We start from the raw sequence: 26,572 nt of genomic DNA on the forward strand, positions 1-26,572 counted from the left end.
CGGGGAGCAAGTGTGGGAGAGGTGTCTAGCGGGTGCAAGTGTAGAAATGCTTTGCATGGAACACTCTGCATGTGTGTTCAACATTTTAAGAAATGTTTGTACGTGCTGTTTGGAGGTCACACACAGACCGAAATGAGTTTGCATAGGCCAACCCTCCTCAACCTGGTTCCCTCCAGAGGTGTTGGACTGTAACTCCCAGAATCCCCCAGCCAGGTATGGCTGGTGTGGGGCCCAATCCTTCTGCCACCCTCCATTCACTATATTCTCCTCATTGTGTTTTGGGTTCCTAGTTTTAATCATGCTACTCTGCTTGAATTTGGCCCTTACTGGGGAATATGATACCTTGGGGGAGCTCAGGGTGACAGAAGGAAGTACAGGATGCAGAGGAGTCAAAAGTGCTTGAGAAGAGAACAAGACTCTACGTACATTTATTCTTTGGCTTGCTGTGGAGGAACAGAACCGTCAGCAAACGAGGGACACCAATCTCTTGCCGCTCCCGAAGGAACGCCTCCTTCCACGTCCGGGGAGTCTTATTGTCCACCAGCTCCATGAACCGTGTCAAGTTAATAAGACAGATATTCAAGCGGGACAAAGCTCATCGCGCCTTCCATTGGCCGATGTTCCTTCAGCCGCACCTGACCTCTTCAAAGCAAACAGCTCTCGCTCTCACTCCCTCACAGCGTTGGCTGCCTCCTCCGCCTGCCACCGTCTCATCGCTTGTCGGTGATCTTTCACCATGTTTCAATCTGCCTGGACCAGCCGTCAATTCTTTATCTGAGGCAGCTGTTTTCTGCCTGGACCAGCCGTCAATTCTTTATCCGAGGCAGCTGTTTTCATCCCGCTAACCTTAAAGTCTTTCATCTCGCTTCTTTTCAAAGGACCTACTCTCCACCGTTTTGTCTTAATTCTGCGTGGGGTGGTGGGAAAGAGACTCTAAACCAGTCCTCCTCAACCTGGCCCTCTCCAGCTGTGTTGGACTACAGCTCCCAGAATCCCCCAGCTGGCACCTCAGAGGTGTAGTCCAACACATCTGGAGAGGTCCAGGTTGGGAAAGGCTGCTCTAAACGACACATTTCCCTACTCACCCATCTTCTCTCTTCCCCCAACCTGCCCTTTGCAGGACATTATTAGGTATAAACATTTAAATATATAAAATACACAGAGCACAAACAACAACACTAAACAACCCTTTGGTTTCCTTGGCGTAGAGGGGCTGGGGCAGGGAAGGGACTGCTGTGCTGCAAACGCACCTTGCAGGCTTGACATGACGGGGGGATCCCCCCAAAAGTACACAGAAGAGGGGCTGTTCCCAGCTTTAGTGGTTAAGGCAAAGTGGCATTGATAGCCAGTGCAGCTCGCTATGGAGCAGTGAGACATCGGAGTTGCAGGTGGAAGGCGATATCGAAAGGGGGGAGCCCCCAGTTGGGGCAGTGGAACCCTACACGGGGGCAGGAGGCAGAGCAGCATGCAAGTCGCCCAGCTCCCTCCCTCCCTCCCTCCCTCCCTCCCACACCCACACACAAGGTTTGCGTCACCGCCGCTCGTTCTGCTCATCACACCACACCTCTGTGCTCTCGCGCTCTCTTGCACACTCTCTCACACACGCACACAGGCACAGCGCTGCTGAACTGGCGTCCAATTCACAGTCCCCGCTCCCTCTGCCAAGGAGGCTCTTTATTATCTGCTTGCAGCATGTCTTTATGACGCCGGCCTTCGGCTTCCTCCCTCGTGCCCCCTCTGCCTTGGGAAGCACTGCGTAAAACTCAGGGCGCAGCCATGCTGCACTGCCAAGTTTCATATTCGGGGGGGGCACCGCAATCCTTCCCACCCGCCGTTCACTCCCTTTGGCAGCAACCTGAAGTCTGGTCCACCAGGCCTGCATGGGCCCTAACGAAATGCGTCCCTCTTCTGCGCCAGCTTGAGACTTCAGTCTGATCCATGAAGGCCTAGCGGGCTTGAAATCTTTAGAACTCTGGCCGGGCCACCTCACCGCCTCCGTCTTGAGCGCCTGTAGCATTGTCAGGGCTACCAAGATCTCACGCTCAGGCACACTCCCCCCCCTCCCTTTCTCTCTCTCTCTCCCTCACACACACAGACACACACACACACACACACACACACACACCCTGCAGGCAGAAACACTACTGCACGCTCCTGCTGAAGGGCAGACTGCTCCTTCACACTCACACATGTGTGCGTTTAGGGGGACTTCCGCCTGCTGCCGCCACCTCCCCTCAAGGCAGGCTTCCCCAATTTGGCACCCTCCAGTTGTTCTGGACTACAACTCCCCTCTGCCCCAGCCAGCATGGCCAATGACCAGAGATTATGGGAGGCGCAGTGCTATAGCCCACGGTGGGGCAAGGCTACTCATAATGTTGGCCAGAGACGGAAGCGGGCACAGCGCAGGCCTTGGTCCCAATCCAGCTCCTGCAACAGCCCCCCAGGTGCACATTCCACACACAGTCTTCCCCGAAACGTCTTCCCTGCAGGTGGATCCACTGCTCAGAATGTGCAAGATGGACTTGTGCAAACGCTGCAGTGCAGCGGCGGCCCACACTCGCCCTGGGCGGCTCCAGCCCCACAGGGAGCGGGTGGCCCGTGGCCTGCCAGGGAGGCGGCAGCGGCAGCGCTGGCAGGCGTGGGAACGAGACACACGAGGCACCACTGAAAGGAGCAGAAGAGGAGAGAAGCCAGTCTGATGCTTAGGGCCCGGCCCAATGGCACCTGTGCAGGAGAAAGCCCCACAGAAGTGCCAGGCGCGCCTCCTGCCACAAAATCAAGCTCCTTGGACCCCAGAGCCTCCCCGCACTTCCTCAAACAGTTATGGAGAGCTGGGGGCGGCCACGGCCCCCGCTGGCCAGGGGCGACAGATGAGGAGCTGCAGAGCAGGCGTATTTGGGAGAAGGCTGCTGCGCTGGAAATCCTGGTTTGAATCCACATGCAGGAAAGACCAGAAGGGTGTAGCATCCAACATTAGTTCTACGTAGAGTAGACCCATTGAAATGAATGAGACTTTAGTCAGTCACAACTCGCATACGCCCCATTCATTTCAATCGGTTTACTCTATGTCGGACTAACACTAACATTACTTTGTCAGCCTCTTGTTTTTTTACACCCACCCACCCTGCTCACAACCCTTCTCGCCAGAACTGGGAAAGGGTCCCTCAGGGACAGGGGGAAACCTGGATTTGAGATGCTTCTAGCTCGTGATCACTGAACTCCTCTGTCCAACTTCTCCTGTCTTTTCGAAAAACATGAAATCCTGCAGGTAAAGAGAGGGGAAAAAGCGTTACACATGAAGGCACTGGGCCGTCTCCTCAAGAGAGACGAGTTGCTGGATCTGAAGCAACGTTTGTGCAATTCCAAAATAATTCAAGCATGTTCTACATCAGCCTGTAGAACCTGGCACCCTCCAGATGTGTTGGACTACAACTCCCACAATTCTCAACCAGGTGGCTGAGGATTGTGGGAGTTGTAGTCCAACTAGGTTAGAGAAGGCAACACCTAACCTTCATGAACCACCCAGAGAGCTTCAGCTATGGGGCCGTATAGAAATGTAATAAATAAATAATAAATATAATTATATTCCCCACATTCCTTTGCCAAAAACCTCTCTTTCTTCTAACGTAAATTTCAGACAGCCTCCTCTGTGCTGAGAGGTGCTCTTTGTGGAGCCAAAACTCACGATGAGGAAACAAGCTCCCAGCAGCACCGCCTTGATCTTCACGTCAAGGTCCATGGGGAACTGGATCCCAAAGTTGTCTGTATCAGTGAAGACTTCCCTGAGAAGGCCACTCCACTGCTTGCTGATCCGCCCAACACCCCGCGACTCGTCGCGCGTCTTCACCTGCAGACAGAGGCGGGGGGAGGTGGCTGTCAGTCGGTGCCCTGCCGCACAGCAGCGTCTTCACAGGCTAAGCTCCTAGACACAGGGAGGGGCCGTATAAAGGGCCACCCCACAGTCCCGTTGCCTGGGCACAGAAATTGCCCTCGCGGGCGGGCGCCTCGTGACCACATCACAGGAAGTGACTTCCGGCTCCATCCAGCACAGGAGCAGAGCCCTCGCCTCCTGTTTTAAGGAAAGGCCCTAAATACACAGCCACTCTCCAGAAAGGGAACCGTTCTGGCTTTTACAAAATGCTGTTAAGGAAAGGCTGCGTCTGAGAATGTGTAGAGTGCCCTCCCCCCCAAAGGTAACTGTTTGGCAGACAAAGAAACAGTGGCGTCGTGGAGCCAGGGCTCACAAGGATGCTGCAGCGGCACTTTTTAGTGGCGGGGGCGCTGGCGTGCCTGTGCCACCCCCCCTCACACTTCCCTGTTCCCCCTGAGCTGAGCTGCAATCCTCACCGGGGTGGGGAGGGATGCACTTTCCCAGGACATATTGCTCCCTGTTGCAATGCAAAGCATTTTGGCATGGCTGGGTCTTGAAGGGGTCACCAAGACCCATTCACTTTCCAAAAGACCTGCTTCTGGTGCTGTTCAAACAGCTAGCACCGGTTTCTTGATCTGGATCCACGCAGCCGCCTGCAATTTTGGATTCGGGGGGGGGGGGGCGTTTGCTATGGGGACAGTCGTGATAAGCACCTGCATTTCCACATGTACCTCCCCACCACTGCAAAGAAGCCTTCTGGGAGGGAAGGCTCAAGCGCGCTCATCCCCACTTCCTGCCGCTCACGTTCCCCACCCCGCTGCCTGCCTGCCCACACCTCGAAGTTGACGTCACCACCGCAGCTGCAGGCAAAGCAGGGCCCCAGAACGCGCAGCACCGTCTCCTTCTCGACATTCTGAATGGAGAACTTGGGCGTGAAGGGGTGCCACGTCTGCTGCACGTACCCGATGGTGGTGCCGGGGGGGCACTGGACTTCCAGCTGTGGGGAGAGGAGAGTGAGTTGCGCAGGTGAACAGCGGTGTGCCCCCACCCAGCCGGTTCACTCAGAGGCAGCTTTGCTGGTGCCCACCACAGCAGGTTACAGAGGCTCCCCTCGCCCAGTATGTCAGCAGCCGGAAGGGGAAGAGCCAACGAAGCAGGACAGAAACATGGGGTGGAGGGAGCATGCGTGTTTTTCCCACACGCACACAGTGAACAAGATTACATTTTTTCTTGTAAAACGTTAAGTTTCTGGCCCTCGTGTCCAGAAACACAGTCACGTCTGTTTAACAAGAGCAGTAACTGAGACCAGCATTGGAAAAAAAGGCTTGTGCAATCAGTCCGCAGGTTTGGGGAAAGCCTCACGGCCAAGGGGGAGCAGCGTTGCTAGCCGAGAGGGGGGCAGAGAAGGGATTAAAGGGACCAGTGAAAGGGAGCAGAGGAAGGGCTCAATGGGAAGAATACGGTGGGTCTTAAGGTGGGGTGGGAGGCGGCTTTAAGGAGCTGGGCTGGAGCAGAAGTATAGCTTTAGCATGTGATCCTACACATCCTGTCATTAGACAGAAAAAAGTCCTACAGCTCCCGGCATTCCCCAGCTAGCCATGCTGGCTGGGGAACACCGGGAGTTGTAGGACTTCCTTCCGTCTAAACGTGCCTGGGGTCGCACCTTTAAGCTATAATGTGCTGGCATTTCACTCAGCCCCTTCTGCATTCAGCCCCGCGCACCACTGGAATGCAGCCCCTGAGCGCTTCTCGGAAATTGAATCAGGCCCTCGGGCTGAAAGAGGTTCCCCACCCCGGCCTCTAGAAATGGTGTCGAGTGCTACATTTCGTGGGCAGCGTTAAGGCCGCTTGGCCGGATGCAGCCTGGCAGAACGGCCGGCCCCTCACCTCCTGAAGGCAGCAAGGGAACCAGCAACTGACGCACTTCAAGGGGCGCACCATGCGCAGGACTTCGCGCCCCGTGGGGTCATCCAGCCGCAGGGAGAAGCGGCGCAAGGAGCCACAGCAGTTGCGTGTGCAACAGTCGTTCTGCTCCACTGCATGGAAGACGTGCTGGCCCAGGCTGTTGCGCACGTCATACTTGTTGTTGCCCTCAAAGCCGATGAAAGCTGGGGAGAAAGGAGGAGGGTGATTGAAGGTGACTGCATGGTGATGCAAGGGCCTGCCAGCAAATAGGGCAGATGGAGGCCCTGTCCACCAGCACCAGCAACAACCTCCATGGACATTTCGGTCTCTGTGGCGAACTGTCGTGGCTGCCCCACTTACCACACATATCTACAACCACAGATACGGTTATTCAGCTGTCGTGGCTGCCTTTCAGCATTACCAACGGGCAGCCTTCACAGCCTCTCCAGTCTCCAAGGACCAGCTGCCCCAATCACAATAAATATGGCTGCCTTGGAGGATGCCACTGGCATCACAGCCACCGCCTCATGAGTGACTGAGCTGCCACTGCTGAACATGATGTCCAAGTCTCCCAGTATTTATTTGCTACGTTTACATCCTGCCTTTCTGCGGCAGGATGTAAATGTAGTGTGTGACCGTGGCCAGATCAGACATCTCTAGGAATGGGCGCAGTCGGCTCCCTCGTGCAGCCCCACTCCTGGCCACCACCAAGACCTGGGCATCCAGGTTCAGGGCTGAGCCCAAGAGTCCACCCAAATGGTGTGCCTGACACTTCACGGGGAGCACAGCCCCAGCCAGCACCGGGCGAGTCCCTATTCCTTGATCTGCCTTTCGACTGACCAAGAGCACCTCCGTCTTGTCTGGATCAAGCTTCACTTTGTCTGCCCTCATCCGGTCCATTACCAAGAGCAGACACGGATTTAGAACTAGAACAGCTTCCTTGGACGTAGATGGGAAAGAGAGACAGACTTGGGTGCCACCAGCATACTGGGAGCACCAACCCCCAACACTTCAGACCACCTCTCCCCGCAGTTTCATATTTCTGCTAAATAGGATGAGGGGCAAGATGGCACCCTGAGCAACACCACAGGCCAACAGGGGTCCCCCGGAGTCACTTCTGACATCGCCCTCCAAGGAGGACCGGAGCCACTGCAAGACAGGGCCGCCCAGCCAGGTTGCCTAGGAGGATGGCAGTGTCGCTGGTGTGCCAGCCCTCATGAGAGCGTGGCAGAAACAACAGGGATGCGCCCCCGCTGAGGTCCCGGAGCAGATCGTCCACCAAGGCGACCAAAGCAGCAGTGCAATATTTGCACCAGAGGGAGAATGAAACCAGGTTTGGGTGCATGTGCTCTTAGAAATCAACAACACTCGTCCATCTATATGAAATGGAGGCTGGAAGCTGGGAAGAGCCCCCCGGGAGGGGGTGAAGCTCCACATGCACATCGTTCGCTCTCTCTTTCTTACCTTCTACCAGCTCCACTTTCTGGTGTATCAAAATTTGGTCAACCTGAAGAGAAATAACACAAAATCAGGGAGGGGGCCTGCGTTACAAATACCCCCCCCCCCACATCAATCCAGACATGCGTTATATGGCACTGAGATAAACTAAAAGGTCACACCGGAAAAAACAAACTCTGAAAAAAGTTCAGGGGCAGAATGCGCTGAACGTCAGGTTTGCGCTGGCGGCCGGGCGCCCCTGCAGTTGCGCTGTCAGGGACACAGCTGGATCCAGGCTGTGGACAAAAGTGCACATCTAGGAAAGCCTCCCCCAAGCTCACGCCCACCAGAGGTGTTGGACTACAACTGCCATGGTCCCCGAGCCACGCTGGCTGGGGACCATGGGAGCTGTAGTCCAACATGTCTGGAGGGTGTGAGCTTGGGAGAGGCCGATCAAAGAACAGGGAGAAGGCTGGGTCTCAAGATGACGTTCTCCATTCTACAGATCTGGTTCTGGCCTCCCCACCCCAGCCATTTCATAGAATCACAGAATGGTAGGGCTGGAAGGGGCCTACAAGGCCATCGAGTCCAACCCCCTGCTCAAGGCAGCAATCCAAGTCAGAGCATCCCTGGCAGATGGCTGTCCGGCCTCGTCTTGAATGCCTCCAGTGTGGGAGAGCCCACCGCCTCCCTAGGTAACTGGTTCCATTGTCGTTTTGCTCTAACAGGAGACTACCTGATGTTCAGCCAGAATCTGGCTTCCTGTCACTTGAGACCATGATTCCGTGTCCTGCACTCTGGGATGATCCAGAAGAGATCCTGGCCTTCCTCTCTGGGACAACCTTTCAAGTCCTTGAAGAGCGCTATCCTGTCTCCCCTGAGCCTTCTCTTCTCAAGGCTAAGCATTTCTGCAGCACGTGGGGTCACGACTATGCCTGCCACCCTCAGAGGTCTCCCTGGTCTCTCAAGGCGAATGTCAGGGGCGTGGGGCAGCATCGGACGCACGCCTCTGGAGCACTGCGACACCCGGGCAGGGACTCAAGGGACGATGGTCCCAAACTGTCCAGGGCTTTCAATGTTAACACAAAACCTTGAGCAGAACCCTTCACCTGGCACAGTGGTCCAGCGTGCCAATATGGGACGGACGGGCACAGGGCCATCCTACCAGCAACCTTCACTCAGAAGGGAGAGGAAACCACTTCTCAGGGGCAAAACTGGGGCTTCCTTCGAACTCAGCAGAGTTCAGCCACGTCGGAACAGAGGGAGCTGCCTCAGACCGCCTCAGGCCCGGCGTCCCTCTAGCCCACGACTGTCGACATTGACTGGCAGCACAGCTCTCCACCGTTTCAGGCAGGAGTTCTTCTAGCTCCACCGGGAATTGCCATGAATCGAACCCAGGACCTTCTGCGTGTAAAGCAGGGCTCTACTGCAGAGCTGCAAGGCTCACCTGGCGGCGGGCAGGAAGCTGCCTTATACCGAGTGGGTGTACTCTGTATAAGAGTAGGTACACAGGTATACCTACACAGGTAGCCCAGTACTGTCTATTCTGACTGGCAGAACAGGGTCTCACTGGGAGACCCGGGTTCTAGTCCTCACCTGGCCATGAAGCTCACTGGTCATTCATGGAACTTCAGCCTAGCCTACCTCAGAGGATTGTTGTGATGATAAAATGGAGAGGAGGAGGGCCATGGGCACCACCTTGGGCTCCTTGCAAGAGGGGAAATTGCAGGACAGAAATGTAACAAATACAACCAAATAAAACTGGAAGTGCCAGGGAGTGAACCTGGAACCCTCTAAATGCTCAACCTCTGAGCAAAAGGGGGTCTTACCTGTGCAAGATACTCCAAGCCAGGAGGGAGGTTGGTGGCCACGGGCATGTAGGGAGTGACGGCGGCATGGGGGTCTGGAGCTTGGTGGTGGTGGTGTGTCGCGGCATGCTCTCGATAGCCCCGGGGGGGAGGCTGAGGCGGAATCATCTGCCCTGCCCCAGGGCTGCTGGGTGGATAAACGCTGAACCCTGGGCTCGGTGCTGAGGGTGCAGCATGTGGTTGAGGCACTGGGTAGGGCGGAGAAACAGCAGGATAGCCCGGCTGCGGAACATGGTAACCTAGAGGTGCAAAGCGAGGCAGAAAGTAAGAGGATGGTTAAAAATGCACCCTAAACCAGCCTTCCTCAGCCTGGTGCCCTCCAGATATTGGACTACAACTCCCAGAACCCCAGAATTGTGGGGGTTGGACTACACCCATCTGGAGGGTGCCAGGTTGGGGAAGGTGCCCAAGATCCCAAAAATTGTTCCTGTGCCTTTAAAAAGAGAACACAAGACTTCCCCCACCCACAGAGAAATCTAGGGGCTGTAGTTTCCAAAGAAGGAGGTGTTAAAAGACAGTGTCTCCCTGCTGCCCCCGCCGCCGCCCCCCCCCCAAGGTAACACATGCCGCCTTTAAAGGGCCTGTGTCTCCCCTATGGGAGCAGCACCTGCTGAAACAGGAGATAAAGGACGCATGAGAGCGGACTTGGGGCTCACTCTACGGAGGTGTGGAGGAACGGAGAAGCCACCCAGCGGCGTCCGAAGACAGTGGTGTGAGTGCGAAAGCAGGAGAAGAGGAAGGAAGGTCCTGGTGTGACTACAGCTGAGAAGCAGTGAAAGGGAAATTGCAGTGGGAACCAGAGAGGAGGAGTGGAAAGGGAGGGAGAGACGGGGCCCGTGAGCGCCAACGTCTTTTTAAGAGAGAAAAGAAAAAAGGGCTGGGCGGATTCGTGGCAGATCACGCAACAAGGGCTGTTGGGTATGGCAGACGGACGGAGCCCAGAGGTGGCGCATCTCCAAATGTGGGGCAGGGGGAGGGCACAGCGGGACTGCAGGGGATGATGAGTGAACAAGACAGTGAAAGAACACAGGGTGTTAGAAAGGGAGAGGGGGATAAACAGAGCACTTCATTTTCCAAAACGAAGGTGCCGGGGTCCAAGCTGGCTCTGGATGTACCCCCTGGACCAAAGGAAGCCCTCCTCCCTGGACCCAGCTAGGTTGAGACCCACTGAAGCTACTGAACAAAAGAAAGGTGCTCTTTGCACATGCTCAGGAGTACTCCCGTTTTTCTTTACTTCATTAGTTCAAGAGGGCAGGAGAATGAGGAGTGAGTGTGAGGCAGCCTTTCCCAACCTGGTGCCCTCCAGATGGGTTATTCCAACTCCCATCATCCCCAGTCCAATACAATTGGAGGACACCAGGTTGGAGAAGACTGCTCCGAGGGATGAGCTCAGAAGAGACGAAAAGGGCCAAGGACGATTAAGGGGTAAAAAGGGACAGGTTGTCAAGACGGGGTGGGGGCAAATGGAAGCCGAGAGGTGCTGGGGGTGGGAGAATAAAGGAGAAGGGGAAATGGGAGAGGAGAACAAAGGAAATGCAGCCACCTGCCCAAAGCGGAGAGTCAGACGGGGCAAAAGGTTGCTCATCGGTGTCTCCAGTGCACTGAGCCACAGACAGGGTGGGTGGGGAACGTGACTCAGAAGCCATGTGCCCCAGCTGGCCTGGCCACATTCCAGTCGAGCCCCGTCGCCAAGGGCCTTGCCTGCCCACAGGGGAGCATCACTACATGGCGTCAGCTAGAGACATGCCAGGGGAGCTGAGCGAGGGCCCGACGCCACTTTGGCCTCCGCGCCCCGCTGCCTGCCAGCTGTGCCGCGGGAGGGGCAGGCCGGCAGTTTGGCCGGGCCGGGACCGGCTTTGGCGCCAGCCCCAGCTTCTTTGATCCGCCTCCCCACCAGCACCACACCCACTGCCGCCGTTCACATTCCAAGAGAGAGAAACGGGAGGCTCAGCGGAGCAGAGAAACAGCCACACACGTGGGCTCACCCGAGACGGCAAAGACTCAAAATGATGGATGGCGAACACAGGCCAGGGAGGGGCTGGGTGCGTCACATCAATATTACAGAGGTGTCACCAGCGCGACAGACAAGCCGACAAGCAAGAGGACGGGGAAGAAGCGAGAGCATGCAGACAGTGATCGACGACGCGCCGGCCGAGGTCTCCCTGGGAAACTGGCGTGCAAGGGGCCGAGGCAGCCGCTCTGCCTTCCCCTTTCTTCCCAGCAGCTGGCAGATGGGGTAGGCTGCCACCACACACGGAGGTTCCATGCAGCGAACGGGGCCACCGAGAGACAGCCAGGGAGTCATCTGGCCCCCTTCTAAAGTCATCTAAGCCGATGGCCCATCACCACATCTTGTGGGAGTCCCATCAATCAGTTAGGCATTGCGTTAAAATGGGCATTCCGTCATCAGCCCATGAACTTTCCATGCACCAGGACTTAAGCAGGTGACCCCCAATTCCTAGAAGAGCAATTTCTCCCCACACACTTCACAATTTTATAAACTGGCCTTCCCCAAGCTGGCGCCCTCCAGAAGTGTGGGACTGCAACTCCCATCATGCCCAGCCAGCTAGGTATTACAGTCCCACACACCTGGAGAGGGCCAGCTTGGGGAAGGCTGCTATAAACCTTCACCGCGCATGCCTCTCATTAAGACCATGACTCGCCTTTCCAGACAGAACCACCAGGGCGGGAAGCCTGCTCCGTCAGAAGCTGCCTTTGCCATCTCCTGGGTGCCGAGGGGCCGGCTTAGGAAAGGCATGCAATGGGCTTGCGCCTTCGAATGCTGAGCGTCAGCAAGCCCAGATGTCTGCAAAAGGTGTGGCGTCTTAATGCGCCATGCAACTTTAATCACCTATTGAAGCTCCACAGTTAAACCCGGCCCACTCTACGAACCCCTGAGTCCTCTTGGGTTGTATAGAATGAATCCATTTTGTGTGATTTCAGGTGGAACTTTTGCACTGTTGAAATGAATTTAAATATGGTTATGTATCGGATGCCTCCTCCCCGCCCCCCCCCCGCAAATGTATGTGTAAATGGCCAAGCAAGTAGAAAAATAATGCGCCCTTTTTTCCTTTCCTCCTTAATGTGGAAGCACAACAGTGAGTGATGGGTGGTGGTAAGAGGCTGAGGTCATACCTGGTGCTGCCATGATGCCTCAGTCTTCAGGAGAGGGGGGTGGAGGAAACCCCAGTCCCTGTGCTGTTCCAATCCACACTAGCTACCTCCTCCCATCTGCGGGTCCCTGCAAAGGGGGTAAGAGGATGGTTTCACTTTTGGTTCAGAGGTTTTATTGGCCTCCAGATAAGCACAGCAAACAGCCTGGAAAATATTAAGGTATCTGGAATCAGTTTGGGGTCGGAGGTGAAGAATGTGTGAGACAATGGATCCTGTGACAAGAAAGGGAGTAGATCTTAGGGCCTGAACAGGGTACCAGAGTGGGGAGGGTATTTTATTTATTTATTTTATTGCATTTATACCCTGCCTTTTTTCCTCTTGCAAGGAACCCAAGGCGGCTTACGTTATCCTCCTCCTCTCCATTTTATCCTCACAACAAAAACCCTGTGAGGTGGGTTGGGCTGAGAGTCTGTGACTGGCCCAAAGTCACCCAGTGAGCTTCCATGGCCGAGTGGGGACTAGAACCCGGATCTCCCAGCTCCTAGTCCAACACTCTTGCCACTACACCACACTGACTCTGCACCACACTCTTGCCACTACTCCACACTGGTATCACCCTTTTCAACTCTGATTGTACAATAGATGCATCCTCCTTTGCACGCACACACACACTCACACTGAATATTTGCAATTTTTCACAGACATTTTGATTGTAAAAGCAGCAGCAACAACAAAAAGAGATAACACTCTTAAGGCAATGGGTACAATCCAGCAGGAAGCTCTCCTGCACATGGCACTTTGAAACAAAAGGCAGATGTGCAAGAGCATCACTCCAGGCAATCCTCCAAGGATCAAACACAGGCACACCTCCACTCCAGTCTGTGCTGAACCAAAACCTTTCACACCTTCTGTTTCTTTACACTGCAGTTTGAGGTCTGTCAGCAGGAAACCAAGATCAAAATGCATTTGCCCAGAAAAAAACAGAAACCCACACTGAACCCAAAGATAGAAAAACAAGCACACTTTCCATCTCTTTTTCATTTGTTTGATTGGTAAGGCTTGAACTGAAGGATGAGGAGAAATCCAACAGGTGAAACCTTCCTCACTCAGGCAGATGGGGAATGTGTCATTGGTAGGATTTTGTGATACTTTTAAAGACATGGGAGCCCTGCCACAGAAAATGTGGCAACCCTAGAATTGCATTCACACATGCATCCATGCAGAACTTTAAAGCACACAGAGAATCATATTTTCACATGCTGGAGTTACAGAGAGCTTAAAGCAAGCATACATGAATCGCATTCAAACACTTCCACCTTAAACATGAGAAATTAAATAAAGTTACAGCCCCTCTCTCACACATAGTCTGAACACACTCACAGAACATCACAACCATGCAGAACCTGAATCAGGTTCAACAGAACACACAAACCTGCAGATAGCTTCTCAAACCCACCCAGAACTGAAAGTAGACGCACCAGGACAGAGTGATACATGCACGTGCAGTCACAGAGCACAAGGTGGAAAAGCACATACCAAGAAAAATCTGGAGACATACATTTCAGAAGTGGCCAGACCGCTTGGCTGCACACAGATTTGTATAACACACACACCAAAATGTGCACACGAACACACATATCCCCCACACACACACATGCACAAATCCCCCCCCCCCAAGGTCCAACCAGAACCATGTTTAGAAGACTAGTGGGTCTTCCTTGCATTAATGCTCACTCTGGGCCAATTCCAGAGTGCACGTTTCAGAAACGGCCCCCACTTCTCCTGGCTAAGCAGTACACATGATCCATGAAACTGGATCCCCCCCTCAAATCTACAGAGCCAGCATTGCCAAGTCCTAACCGAAGGGGAAGCAGAGGAGAGCACAACAAAACAGAATTGCACAGCATAACAGGCACCCCCAGACACACTGACCACACACCCTCTTCCTTGGCAGGCCTCTTCCCTGGTTTGTGGTTGCCTGGGTTTTAGCCTTTTCTCCCTTCCCAGGAAACCCAGGACTCCTCACACCACCTCCCTTGGTCTAACCATTAGAACTCACTCTCCCACACAGGCAGCCCTGGACCCCTGGCTCCCAGGCTTCCCCCCTCCCAACCCCTTACAAGTCTAGCTTTTCAAAACAAACACAAAGTTTGCCTTTCTTCTGCAACATAAATGGCTTTTCAAATGAAAATAAAAAACCCAGCTCTTAGGAAAAGCCACATGATGGTGGCCACCCTGTAAAAACAGGGGAGGTTGGCAGGGAACAACCCTGCTCTTCTCCCCCTGCTGGCAGGGAACAACCACCCAGCGAGGAGCGCTCTTCTCCAATTGCGGGGCGTGAGGGACCAGCCTTTTCGTTCAGGAATTGAGATTGGTGGTGGCTGGCAGCGACGACCCAGATTTCCTTCTCCCACTGGGGCCTTCAGCCCCCAGGCCACATGGAATCCAGCTGACTCCCCCCCATGCCCCCAAATGCCATGGCCTCCGGGCCTGTGTGCGTGTCTCCCTGGCTGGGCTGGGCTCTGCGTGGGAAGAGAGAGGCCGGCATCTCTCCAAGCAGCTGGCTGCAGAGACCTTTTTTCCAGTCTCTCATCTATTGTTTGTTTGTAACAATGCTACAGATTGTTCAAAAAGAAAAGTTCACATGTCATTAAGAGGGTCTTTTCTCACTCTTAGGATCCCCACACTTCCTCTCTCGCAAAACACAGGAGTCCAGGATCCTTACACACACATACACACACAGGCTAGAATCCAGTCATCCTAGCCCCCCCCCCACTTCCACTTTCCCCCAGCTTTAATGAACTTGCAGTATCCCATCTCCTGTTTTATTCTGTCCACATTCCTCATACATGCATTATATTTGTGCCCCTTAACTCTATCAACACAGCACAGAGGAGAAGCTGGGGTTTACTATTTGACTGTAAGTTCCTCAAGGGCAGAGACCTCCCCTCTGTGCTAAATACAAAGAATCAACAATAGTAAATATGCCAGCCTTCCCCAACCTGGTGCCCTCCTGATGTGTTGGACTACAACTCCCACCATCCCCCAGCCAGCGCATGTAAGGTGCTGGAGGAGTATGCAGATTTCTGGGTTTCACAGAACTCTTTTGTCAGGCAGAATAACTAATGATAAGAGATAGATGGATGAACTGAAAGCCACACAGAATTAGGAAGATTGGGGCGGGGGGGGGGAGAAGGGGTTGGATAAGTAAGCCTGGATGACTGCAAAAAGGAGGGAGAGGAAGAAAGGAATGATAAATAATCAGCATTTCTATTGTGCTTTAGAGACTTCAGAAGACTCCACACACACACTACCTTCTTGCAAACCTTCAGTTACAGCAGCAACCCTGTAAGGCAAGTCAGGCTGGGTTCAAAGGGGCTGAAAAAAGAAACGAAAAGAAAAGGCAGGAAGAGAAGCAAAGGGCTGATGGCTGGACAAAGGAAAAAACAGAGCAGAGCGCCAGAGGAGGGGGCCAGCTTCCGATGCCGTGCGGCTAAGAAAACAATTTTAAAAAATCATAACCAGCCGATGGGTCTTCGGGCTGCTCCCCACACACAGAGAGCCTGCCCGCTGGTCTGGGACCCCGCCGGGGCTGGGTGTGCAGGGAGCCCCCGAGCCAGCAAACTGGGCTACACCCTCCATTGCTCACCAACACTTTGTCTTTAGCCTGGCAGAAAAAAATTTACATATGGGGGGGTAAGATAGGAAGCCCCCCCTTTGGGTTATTTGCGAAACGAGCGAAGACAGACACACTTCTCTAGATAGTTTCACAAGCCAGCATGGAGGGTACTGGGCGTTGTAGTCCAACACATCTGGACGGCACCCAGCTGGAAAAGCCTGGCCCTTGCCCGACCCAGCGCCCTCCGGATTGTTGGACTGCAACTCCCAGCATTCCCAAACCCTGGCCATGCTGCCTGGGGCTGATGGGAGTTTAAGTCCAAAACAGCTGGAGGGCTCCAGGTTGGCCAAGGCTGATAGGAACCCTGGAGCAAATCTACCATCTATTCCAAGCACAGCTCATTCATCCGAGAGCCGCCAGCGCCCCCCCCTCCCGATCCCTCCCCCCAGGAAGAAAAAGTCCCGCAGGAAGATGACCGCCGGGGGGTGGAGAAGAGGGCTGCCCAGCTTTCCCGGAGATCTCCGCTTCTTTCCAAAGAGCGGGGGGGCGAACCCCCCCCGGCTTCACCCTCGCCCCCTCCCACTCCTTGGGTATCTCTGGCCCGCCCCCCGCGCCCCCTCAGCCTCGCTTACCTTCACGCCCTGGCGCCGCCAGAGGAGCCTCAGCCGCGGAGAGAAAGGAAGGCGAGATGCAGGCGGGCCGGCGGCGAGGGGCCGCCCACTGGCCCTCCCCGCGGGCAGCCGGGGAGCACCCCCAGCCGGGCGCGCGGGAGGCGGCGGGGGCGAGGCTTGCCTGGCGGACGCACACCCGAAGCGCAAGGCGGCAGACAGGGCGCCGCTGCTGGCGCCACCGCCGGTCGTGTGAACGCAACGAGTCCGGGCTTGCCGCTCTTTGTTCTGCTTCGGGGAGGGGGAGGGGGAGGGGCAGGAAGCCGCTCGGGGAGGGGCTGATAGTCCCGGTCACCCCCTTAGAGGGGGCTCCAGGCTGGACACGTCGGGGGGGGGGGGTAACACGCGCTGGCCCGCTCGGGGCTCGCGGGGAGTGAGACGCGCGCCCCACACCGCCGGCGAACATCGGCACGTGGGGACGCTGCCCGGCAAGGTCGGGAGAAGACAAGAGGCTAGAAAGCCTGACGTGGATTGGGCCAGCTCTTATCGTGGGGATATTTTACAGACACGAGTCTTGAGGCCCGTTTCTAAGGGGCCCTTCCGTGCAACCCGCTGGGTGACTCACACGGGACAGCCACCCGCGCGTGCCGCCTTCTGCGACCCACCTCATCCCCGCGTGTCACGAATAAATCCAAGTTGTATCCTGCAAACAAGGACGCGCCTTTCTGGTCGTCCCCACCCCACGCTCCCTCTCCACTGAAAAGAACCCCCCGCCCTGGCCCTCCTTGCTGCCCAGCCTTCCGGCAGGGTTTCCAGGTAGGCCTGGGGCCCCCACAGTTAAGAGTGGAACCACTCCCCCCCCCCGCATCAACCTGTGGGTGTCCTAAAACGACTTCACTCCAACCTCCTCCTCTCCCCCCCAGGTTTAAAAATACCACCATTTATTTTTAGCCTCTGAGGCAGCTGGAACTTGGCAAAACTTTATTCCCTCATGTTGCAGAAGCCCCCTGGAGCAAGGGGAGGGGAAGAGGAGTGGGAAATACCCCCCCCCCCAACAGTCCATAGCACAAACCTGGGAGCGCATCCCTTGTAGGCAGCACTTGGCGACGACAGCACGTGCACCCCAACCCGGTGCCCCCCAGGTGTTGGACTGCAATTCCCGCTCTTTCTAGCCAGCATGGCCAACAGGGATGATGGGTGTTGCAGTCCCAGACATCTGGAGAGCACCAGGCTGGGGGAGACTGTTTGAGAAAGACCATGTTTGTGCCAAGAGGCTGCCCACCTGCACGCCCTCCGTGAACAAAGAGCGCCATGCTTGAAAGAAATTCTGACATTTTGCCTTCTTAGGCAGGGATGATGTGCCTCTGCCCACATGAGCTGCCACAAGGGTCATGGGTTCATCTCCAGAAGCCTCAGTGCCAGGGGACTCCCCTGGGCAGGTAGCTGAAACGTGGCCTTTTCGGTGGTGCCGCCAAACGTTATGAAATTTCTTTTCCTACCGAGTTTTGTCAGGCAGTTTCTAGCAGGTTTTAGGGCCCTCATTAACATGTTCCTATTCCCACAGATCTTATTATATGGACTGGGTTACCTTATATTGTTTAGAACAGTCTTCCCCAGTCTGGCCGCCCTCCAGCTGTGTTGGCCAACGGCCATGCTGGCTGGGAATGATGGGAACTGCAGTCCAACACACCCAGAGGGCACCCGGTTGGGGAACACTGCTTGAGAAACCTTTTCCATGGCTCAGATAGGAGTTCTGCAGCAGCATTTTGGGTTGTCATAACATCTTGTTGGTTTTTATGCTGTTTTATGGCAGATGTGACATTTTTACAACCACTCTGTGCATTTTTATGGGAATGCTGTGTACAAAATATTTTGACATTAATGACAGAATAATTACATGAATAGAGAGGCCTGCATTTCTTTGGCCAAGGGTCCACTGGTTTTGCTAATCCCATGACACGTTACTTCAGTTTTACAAACCGCTCCCGCTTTGTCACTGCAACAAGGTGGGGGAGAGATGAGCACTACTCGTGAGTTTTGTGCTTCCCCTTTGCACACTTGCATGTGAAACATCCAGCAGAGCAGCTCCCCTCTCTCTCGCCAACGCTCACGCGAGCACAGCTTCAACCCAGACAGTACAAGCCCAGGCAAGTTGTTTTCGATAGGGCTTTGTCTTAGGCAAGCACATATAGGATCATGGCCATAATTTACTCCAACTCCTAGCTTCATGCTGGACCCAGGACAGGAGTCCGTATGGATGGATGCCCCTTTATCTCTCAATCTGCCCCCCCCGCCCCCAGTTTCATAAAACACCTATTCACAGAAGTTTATGTGAATTTAAGTAGTAAAATAAGATTCATTTATTAAATGAGTGTAAATACTGATTAGAGTCATGGTGTAAAAGTTATGCTTATAAAATCGAGCAAGGCCAACACACTTGATTCGACATGATTCGACACCCTCCCCACTTCACAAATGCATCTCCATCGTATTTTGGTTAAGTGTTTGGTTAAAAAAAGAAACTGGTTCAGCATTTCAGGAATTCAAGTCCTGCACAGGATTATAGGGGAAAGGAATAAAGATTGACTTAAAGACAGGCTCAGTATTGATCAACACTCCCTCCCTGCCATCTTGAAGAAGGGTTCTCTCCATTATAATGTTGTTCCCCTCCTGATGCCCTAAGAGAAGTTACAGGGGGAGGGGAGCCCCTCCTGGCCACCCCCAGTGTGAGGAGATAAGGACCAAATGGCGATTTAGGAAGGGGGGTCAGGGGGCCATAGCAATCCAGCCGAGGATGAGGAGGGTCCCACCATACGGTGCCACCTTGGTGAAGGTTGGGTCTCCCGTTACTGCGTGGTAATACAAGGCACCAGAGAACATGCCCATGCCCGCGGACAGAATGCTCCCAGCCTGTGAGACACAAAAGGTGGACGCTAATTAAAGTTAGAAGAAGCTATGGGAATTAACTAAAGCTAGCCTCTCCATCAAAGCAGAGTTCCCACTTGAAGCCTTCGAGCAGGTACAAATGGGCGCCCTGACACGCCTTCCTCCCTCCCTCCGTCCAGTGTAGGGATGGGGAAACTCCAGCCTGCAGGCTGGATGCAGCCCTTGGAGAGTTCCCTCCTGGCTCCCAGGACCTCTCTTCCACAACCCTGCCCCTCCTCGGCATCTGTGCTGGCTCCTCTTCCTCCCCGGCCAGCATGAAAATGCAGCAAATTGTCCGCACTGGGCCCCCAATCTGCATCGGGAAGTTGCTGTGCGAGTGTGAAAGAGGGATGGCGGTGCTGCGTGCATGAACCTGTGGGGTGCCCCGCCCACTTTGGGCTGTGGCCCTCAACACATATCCCCAAGGGACGGTGGCCCTCTGAGGGGGCAGGTCCCCCACCCCGTTCTGGGGCAACACGGGCTGCCACAACTGGAAACAGGACACTGGGCTGCATATAATAGAGCTGCCTTTGCGGACCAGGGGTGGGTTGTGTCTGAAACTGCTCATTATATCTGCAAGGCAGGAGGAAGTACCCCTTCCTGCAACTGGTGATGCTGAGAGGTTGGGTGTTGTTTTACCTTCCCTGGCAACATCTGGCTTGACTCGCTTACTCGAGAGACCTGAAGATGCTCGCTTTGCAAGCCTGCAGCAGCTCTGCTCTCAGTTAACTGTGGTGAGTGTAGCCCAGAATCTCAACCCTGTCATGAGCTCACTAGGTGGCCAAAGGAGAGTCAGTCTCACCCTTAGCTGCCACCCGCCCCCCCCAATCTGTAATGCATGGATCAGGATATTCACCTTCCTTAGAGTTATTGTTAGGATTATAACAAGATAATGCATATGAAGTGCTCTGAAGACTCAAAAGTGCTATACCAGGGAAAGGAAACCTGGTGCTCTCCAGATATTTTCTGCTGCAACACCCATCAGCCAGAGCCAGCATGACCAATGGTCAGGAATAATGGGAGTTGGAATCCAAAACATCTGGAAGGCACCACATTGCTTTTGCCTGTGCGACACAGGTTCCCGCTAATAGCTTATTCAGGTGGTGCATGCCAACTGGACTGTAGCCAAAACAGAGCCAATGGGAAACAAGAGGGAGAGAGCAGCAGGTTTGGGGGAAACCAGAGCAGCTTTCCTCCAGAGGGGTTGGGCTGCAACCCTCATCAGTCCCAGCCAGCATGGGAATGATGGGAGTTGCAGTCCAACACATCTGGAGGGCACCAGCTTGGGCAAGGCTGGGATACTGGAGCAAGTCACCACGTCTTCCTTTTATCAACTGGGTGGATGTGCAGGGCAGGGGACCCAGACTCTGGGCAGGTGGACGGCCCAGCGGGCGTGTCGTCCCCTTCCCAAGGCCGGATCTCGGTCCCGCATACCTACCATCACGGGGAAGCGGCAGTGGGGCACGGCCAAGAGCGCCAGGCTGTGGAGGAAGTGATACTTATTGGCCGTCTCGTAGAGCTGCAACAGAAGCGGCAACACCGTCACAGAAGACAGAAAAGACAACACCCAGAGGGCTGGGGGAGGGCTGCAGCTCTGCGGCAGCACCCCAGCTTTGCATGCGGAGGGCCCCAGAATCGACCCCGGCCTCTCCAGGGCAGCCTGGTGAAGATCCGGAGATGTGTTGGGCTGCAACACCCATCATCCCCCGCCGGCAGGGCCAACGGCACGCCCCCTAGAGGACCCAAGCATGGCGATTCTCCCACCCAAGTGGACCGTCCGCTTCATCAGCAGACGGGACCCAGGCGTCCTAGCCTGCAGCTGCGCTCCACCCCCACCTCAAATAGCGTTTCAGGTCCAAGCTGCTTGGGCACAAAAACTGGGCCGGGGGGCAAGAGGGGGTTCGCGGCGGTGCGGGGCTACGTTACCTCTTTCAAGTAGTCGTCCCGGTCGCTACGGCGGAAACCTGGGGGGGCAGAGGCAACAGCACTGAGCGAGTTTTCCGGGGGCGGGTCGCGACCCCGCCCCAGCGGCCAGGGCTGGCGGAGGGCGATCAGGCGGCGGCCTCGGGCCCCCCTCCAGCGAGGCCGAGCGGGAGGCAAGGCGGCGCGGGCCCAACCCACCGGGACTGGCCACCGGTGTTTAGCGCTGGGACGGGGTCACTTTTTCCCGGTCCTTCTCCCGCGGCCTCCAAGGCCAGCTGGGCATTCGCCCCATTTCCCAGGCAGATGACCCCCGCAGAGAAGCCCCCACTGCACCGAGGAAGGCCCCCGGCCGCAGCATTTGCAGCTGAACACGGAGCGCGCGCGGAGGCGACGCCCTGCTCCAGCTGCACGGGAGAAGCTGCGCCCCCGAGACTGCCCGTCAATGGGTTCGGGGGCTCAAGATCCTTTCGGCCCCAAAGCCACCGCCGCCTCCCCCCAGCGGCCCCGCTGGCCCTCCTTGGCCCCGCCGGCGCCCTCACCGTGCGCCCCGTAAGCGGCCGCGCCCACCGCCGCAGCTCCGCTCAGCGCCCCGAGCCGTCGGAACAACAGCCCCGCAGCGACGGCCATCCTCAGCCCGACGCGAAGGGCCCCGGCCGCTTCCGGCTCGCGCGCGCCTTAGCCAATCGCCGCTCCCGGCGCCTCCTTAACATGCAGCCTCCGCCCCCACGGCGCGTCTTGGCCAATCTGCGCTCTTCGCCTCCCCCGGCGCAGCGGGCGCCCCTTCCTGCCGTATCGGCTGCGTTCGGAAAGGACGACGACGAATGGCGAGCGGCGCCCGCGACGTGCAGGGCTGAGGATTGGGGATGCGGGGCGTCCAATCAGAAGGCAGATCCCCCCTTCGCTCCGTCCCCGCGCCTCCAGTCCCAGTCTTCCGCTGATAGGTTGCGTTCGGGAAGGGGGCCGCCGCGCGGCAGCCAATCAAACGGAAGGCGAAGGCAGCCCCGGCGCGCGCGAGGGGCCTCGCCCGCGGCCATCCCGACGACCGTGCGGGCTCGCGCGTGCGGCCGGCAGGGGGCGGCAGAGGCGGGCAGCCGCGCGGCCCGGCGCTTCCGAAGCAGCCTCTTGAGAGCGGCGAGCTCTGTTTTAATGCCTGGCCGACGCGGCGCCCGAAGATCGGACGGGATCGGGATGGCCCGTCAACCCGGCCATGGACTACAACTCCCAGCATCCCCGAGCCAGCAAAGCTGGGTCGGAGAAGGCGGATAGAATGTTGCCAGGGTCAACGTCGCCGGTGGTCGGAGGAGCCGTGCGCTTGATGGGAGGCTGGGCGTCATTCGCTGGCAACCCTCGAGAGCAGCCTGCGCCCATCGGGTGCCCTCCGAGCAGGTTGGACTGCAGGTCCCATCAACCCCAGCCAGCATGGCACCATGCGGGTGATGGAAGCGGCAGTCCAACACATCCGGGGGTGGCGGGTGGGGGAGGCCGTTTTGAAGGCCGGCTAAAGCAGAACTATGGCAGATTTGATATACGAGAGGGCACCAGTGCATGTGCAGAGTGCCTGTGCCCCACACATCTCAGTTTAGCAGGAAGGCCTGCGTGGTGGAAGGCACCCCTCCTTTGTGCTGCAGGCCAGTCCTCATGCCATCCTCCTTCCCTGCCACGCAGGCGGTGTTGCTCATGCCAGGAAGGGGCTGGGCAGGGCTTTGAGTGACTTGTCCTCAGAGTGAACCCAGGATGCCCTTCCTTCTAAGGAGAGGGGTACTGGAGCTCACAGCTGCTTGAAAGGCGTGTTTTCCGATCTGCATCTTCATCTCAGATATATTGGGGGATAGCTGTGGCTATTCCGTCACTAGTGCATGTGTGCTCTGCACATGGTCAGAGGCACCCTCCTCTGTATAGCTGCTTCATACATTCTAGGATGTTTTGAAAATAGAGACATATATATATATCCACATATAAAATGTGGTGTGGGCATGCCTTTTAAGACATAGTGCTGGGTCCAGATTTAGTCATACTGAAAGCAGACCCATTGAAAGCAAGGGAGTTAGTTGTGGCAAAGTTAAGTCCCACTGATTTCAGTGGGTTTAAGTATGACTACGTCTGGATCGGAGGAGCAGGCCTCAGCAGAGGTTTCATTAATTCTCTCCATTTCTGGGGAATATTCCACACAGTACCTGTAGAAGCCATGTGGGTATCTGGTGGATGCGTGCCACAGGGAGGCCTGGGTCAGGACATACAGCTCAGGACCCACATACAGTCAGGGCCAGAAATATCAGAACAACGATAACTGTTCTGGCAGTTGGCCTCTGTACACCACCACATTGAAGTTGAAAGGAAACACACCCAGATGGGAGCGAAGTCAGGACTTCCAGCTGTAATTCAGGGGGTTTGACAAAAGTGGGGCGCTAACCATTCAGGAAGGACAGCCAGTGGCATGCACACACCCCCGTCGTTGGGGGCTCATAAGTAATGAAACGAATGGCTGACAAACAGCTGCATGGCCAGGTGTGGCCCGTTTCCTGGGTACCCCATGACCAATCAAGCAGATCAAAGGCCTGGAGGTGGCTCTGAGTGTTACATTTGCATTTGGTAGCTGTTCACTGGAACTCCCAACATGAGGTCCAAAGAGGTGTCCATGGGAGTGAAGGAGGCCATCATTAGGCTGAGGAAACGAAATAAACCCATCAGAGAGATAGCAAAAACAGTGGGAGTGGCCAACGCAACAGTTTGGAACATCCTGAAAAAGAAGGAATTAACTGGCAAGCTCAGCAACAGCAAAAGGCCTGGAAGACCATGGAAGACAACTAAAGTGGATGACCGCAGAATTCTGCTCATGGTGAAGAGGAACCCTTTCACAACATGTAGCCAGGTCAGGAATGCTCTTGCGGAGGTAGGCATGCCATTGTCAACATCTACAGTCAAGAGACGGCTTTATGAACGTAAATACAGAGGCTTCACAGCAAGGTGCAAACCACTGGTAACGCTCAAGAACAGAAAGGCCAGATAAACACCTAAAAAAGCCTGCCCAGTTCTGGAATAAGATTCTTTGGCCTGATGAGACCAAGATCAACTTGTACCAGAATGATGGGAAGAGAAAAGTATGGAGAAGGAAAGGAACAGCTCCTGATCCAAAGCATACCACAGCATCTGTCAAACATGGTGGAGGCAGTGTTATGGCATGGGCATGTATGGCTGCCAATGGAACCAGGTCACTGGTGTTTATTGATGACCTGTCTGCTGATAAAAGCAGCAGGATGAATTCTGAAGTGTATAGGGCTATACTTTCTGCTCAGGTTCAGCCGAATGCTGCCAAACTGATAGGACGCCGCTTCATATTGCAGATGGATGATGACCCAAAACATACAGCAAAAGCTACCCAAGAGTTTCTCCAGGCAAAGAAGTGGGATGTTCTTCAATGGCCAAGTCAGTCACCTGATCTCAACCCAACAGAGCATGCTTTTCACTTCCTGAAGACAAGACTGAAGGCAGAAAGACCCACAAACAAGCAGCAGCTGAAGGCAGCTGCAGTAAAGGCCTGGCAAAGCATCTCGAGGGAGGAAACATCTTGGGTCATGTCCATGGGTTCCAGACTTCAGGCAGTCATTGACTGCAAAGGATTTTCATCCAGGTGTTAAAGGCGACCCTTAAGTTTGAAATGATGTTGGTTTGTTCCATTACTTACGAGCCACCAACGACGGGTGTGTGTGTATGCCACTGGCTGTCCTTCCTGAATGGTTAGTGCCCCACTTTTGTCAAACCCCCTGAATTACAGCTGGAAGTCCTGACTTCGCTCCCATCTGGGTGTGTTTCCTTTCAACTTCAATGTGGTGGTGTACAGAGGCCAACTGCCAAAACAGTTCTTGTTGTTCTGATATTTCTGGCCCTGACTGTATGTGAAAGTATCCCCAATATCTTCCCCAATACTGATCATCCCAGGATTTATTATCAGCCAGGGTAGCTTTGCTCTTGGTGTTCTTGAGCAATGTGGCCCATGGGGCTACCACAGGTGGCAGGGCCTTTTGGGTGGTGGCACCCTAGCTGCGGAACTCTCTTCTGGTAGAGATTTGGCTGAGCCCTGTGTTGGGCACCAGTTAAAGACCTATTTATTTGTGCGGGCTTTAGGAATGAAGCCAAGTGCTCTCTTTTTTAAATGATGGATTGAATTGATGGTTTTATTGTATTTTGCTATATATTTTTGATCCTAGAGTAGTGGAATGCAACCTTCAGCTGCAGGCCTACTTTGGCCAGCAGATGTTCCCCAGTGGCTCTGCCTCCCTCTGTGGCCCCCAGCTCCCTGCCCAGGAGTCAAACAGACTTGGGAAAGGGAGCGGAACCCCCCTGTTATCTCCGATCGTTGGCTTTAATGTTGTTTATGTGGTGTACTGTGTTTTATATAGGTTCTTCGCTGCCCTGGGCTCTTTGTGAGGAAGGCTGGGATATAAATGATAATAATTTTTTTAAAGTACATAAAATAACATATAAAAAACACATTTCTATGACTGCATGTCAGGCACAGTCTGCTGGGAAGTTGTCCTGCTCAAAGCCTGCCAAAATGTGCTCTCGTACAAGGCACTGGTCATTTCAACAGTCCCCGTGCAGCACAAGCATCCCCCGGTGGGTTTGCACCATTTGTATTTCAGAGCATGTAAAGCCAGAGGTCCAGCACAGCTGTACCTGGGGCCTCTGCAGCAGGTGGTCTCTAAATCTCAGCTGTTGGGGAGGACAGCGGTGCTGGCTCTTGATGCAGGCTCTCCGGAACCATTCAGCCAACTGCTTTTAGGCCAGAGGGATCTTTGACCTGCCACCTTTGGGTAGAAATGCAGCAGTTATTTCAATGTGCGCACCCTTCAGGGTCCCAAGTTCAGGTCTGCAGGGTGAGAGCGGGGGATGCCGGGAAAGAGACAGCTCTAGAAAGACAACGGGGCTCCACTGGTGTGTGGGAGCCGGATGCCGGGGTTCTCCCACAGCTCAAGATTAGGAGCGTGGCCCAGCTTTTGAAGCGGCCTTCTCCAACCAGGGCAACGCATCTGGAGGGGCCCCGGTTGGAGAAGGCTGGGTTTATTTGCTTCCTTCCACAGGCAAATTCAGTTTTTTCAACTTCTTTGCACTGAGGAAGCAGCCTTAAATCTGTCACTGGCTGCTTATAAATTATCCATTCCCGCCACCTGAGAATATATGTGGGGTGGGAGGGGGATTTTTGAGTGCGCCTTAAAATGCCTTTGGTGACTGCAGGTGACAAACAGAATGTTAAGAGCTTTACTGGGCCTGTGGTTCACTGAAACTGAGCCCTGGTACCTTAAAA

General features: G+C 55.0%; 2 protein-coding genes across 5 annotated transcripts; both read right to left on the reverse strand.

Annotated features, from left to right (window-relative positions):
* Nucleotides 1-412: 412 nt before the first annotated feature.
* On the reverse strand, nt 413-16,973 carry PLSCR3 (phospholipid scramblase 3). 3 transcript variants are annotated; one of them, XM_084806734.1, is made up of 8 exons: nt 16,447-16,676; nt 12,217-12,322; nt 9,043-9,320; nt 7,241-7,283; nt 5,759-5,979; nt 4,707-4,868; nt 3,686-3,847; nt 413-3,262 (listed from the first exon to the last, which is right to left on the reverse strand). In XM_084806734.1, the coding sequence occupies exons 2-8, from the start codon at nt 12,227-12,229 to the stop codon at nt 3,200-3,202; spliced, it is 942 nt and encodes a 313-aa protein (XP_084662860.1). In that variant the 5' UTR covers nt 12,230-12,322; nt 16,447-16,676; the 3' UTR covers nt 413-3,199. The 3 variants fall into 3 exon arrangements, with proteins under 3 accessions (XP_084662860.1, XP_084662859.1, XP_084662858.1); XM_084806733.1 differs by lacking the exon at nt 12,217-12,322 and having other exon boundaries at nt 16,447-16,973; XM_084806732.1 differs by lacking the exons at nt 413-3,262; nt 12,217-12,322 and having other exon boundaries at nt 3,551-3,847; nt 16,447-16,973.
* Nucleotides 16,974-18,767: 1,794 nt separating this feature from the next.
* Nucleotides 18,768-21,921, reverse strand: TMEM256 (transmembrane protein 256). 2 transcript variants are annotated; one of them, XM_084806735.1, is made up of 4 exons: nt 21,810-21,921; nt 21,274-21,311; nt 20,786-20,828; nt 18,768-19,332 (listed from the first exon to the last, which is right to left on the reverse strand). In XM_084806735.1, exons 1-4 carry the CDS (start codon nt 21,895-21,897, stop codon nt 19,022-19,024), a joined length of 480 nt encoding a protein of 159 aa, XP_084662861.1. In that variant the 5' UTR covers nt 21,898-21,921; the 3' UTR covers nt 18,768-19,021. The 2 variants fall into 2 exon arrangements, with proteins under 2 accessions (XP_084662861.1, XP_084662862.1); XM_084806736.1 differs by having other exon boundaries at nt 20,786-20,866.
* Between the last annotated feature and the right edge of the window lie 4,651 nt (nt 21,922-26,572).

Source organism: Heloderma suspectum, chromosome 6 (genome assembly GCF_057233095.1).
Source record: "Heloderma suspectum isolate Gila_16-S chromosome 6, 16-S_ref, whole genome shotgun sequence".
In the NCBI taxonomy this organism is placed as follows: domain Eukaryota; kingdom Metazoa; phylum Chordata; class Lepidosauria; order Squamata; family Helodermatidae; genus Heloderma; species Heloderma suspectum.

Excerpts from the sequence above, each read along its gene's own strand:
- PLSCR3 (XM_084806732.1), bottom strand. The coding sequence starts at position 16,888 with ATGTTCGCCGGCGGTGTGGGGCGCGCGTCTCACTCCCCGCGAGCCCCG. Across the intron at positions 7,284-9,042 it reads GCTTGGAGTATCTTGCACAG|GTTGACCAAATTTTGATACA; the intron begins GTAAGACCCCCT and ends ATTTCTCTTCAG. Across the intron at positions 4,869-5,758 it reads TCCCTTGCTGCCTTCAGGAG|CTGGAAGTCCAGTGCCCCCC; the intron begins GTGAGGGGCCGG and ends CTCTCCCCACAG.
- TMEM256 (XM_084806735.1), bottom strand. The coding sequence starts at position 21,897 with ATGGCCGTCGCTGCGGGGCTGTTGTTCCGACGGCTCGGGGCGCTGAGC. Across the intron at positions 21,312-21,809 it reads GGCCGCTTACGGGGCGCACG|GTTTCCGCCGTAGCGACCGG; the intron begins GTGAGGGCGCCG and ends CTGCCCCCCCAG. Across the intron at positions 20,829-21,273 it reads GGGACGACTACTTGAAAGAG|CCTGGCGCTCTTGGCCGTGC; the intron begins GTAACGTAGCCC and ends CTTCCTCCACAG.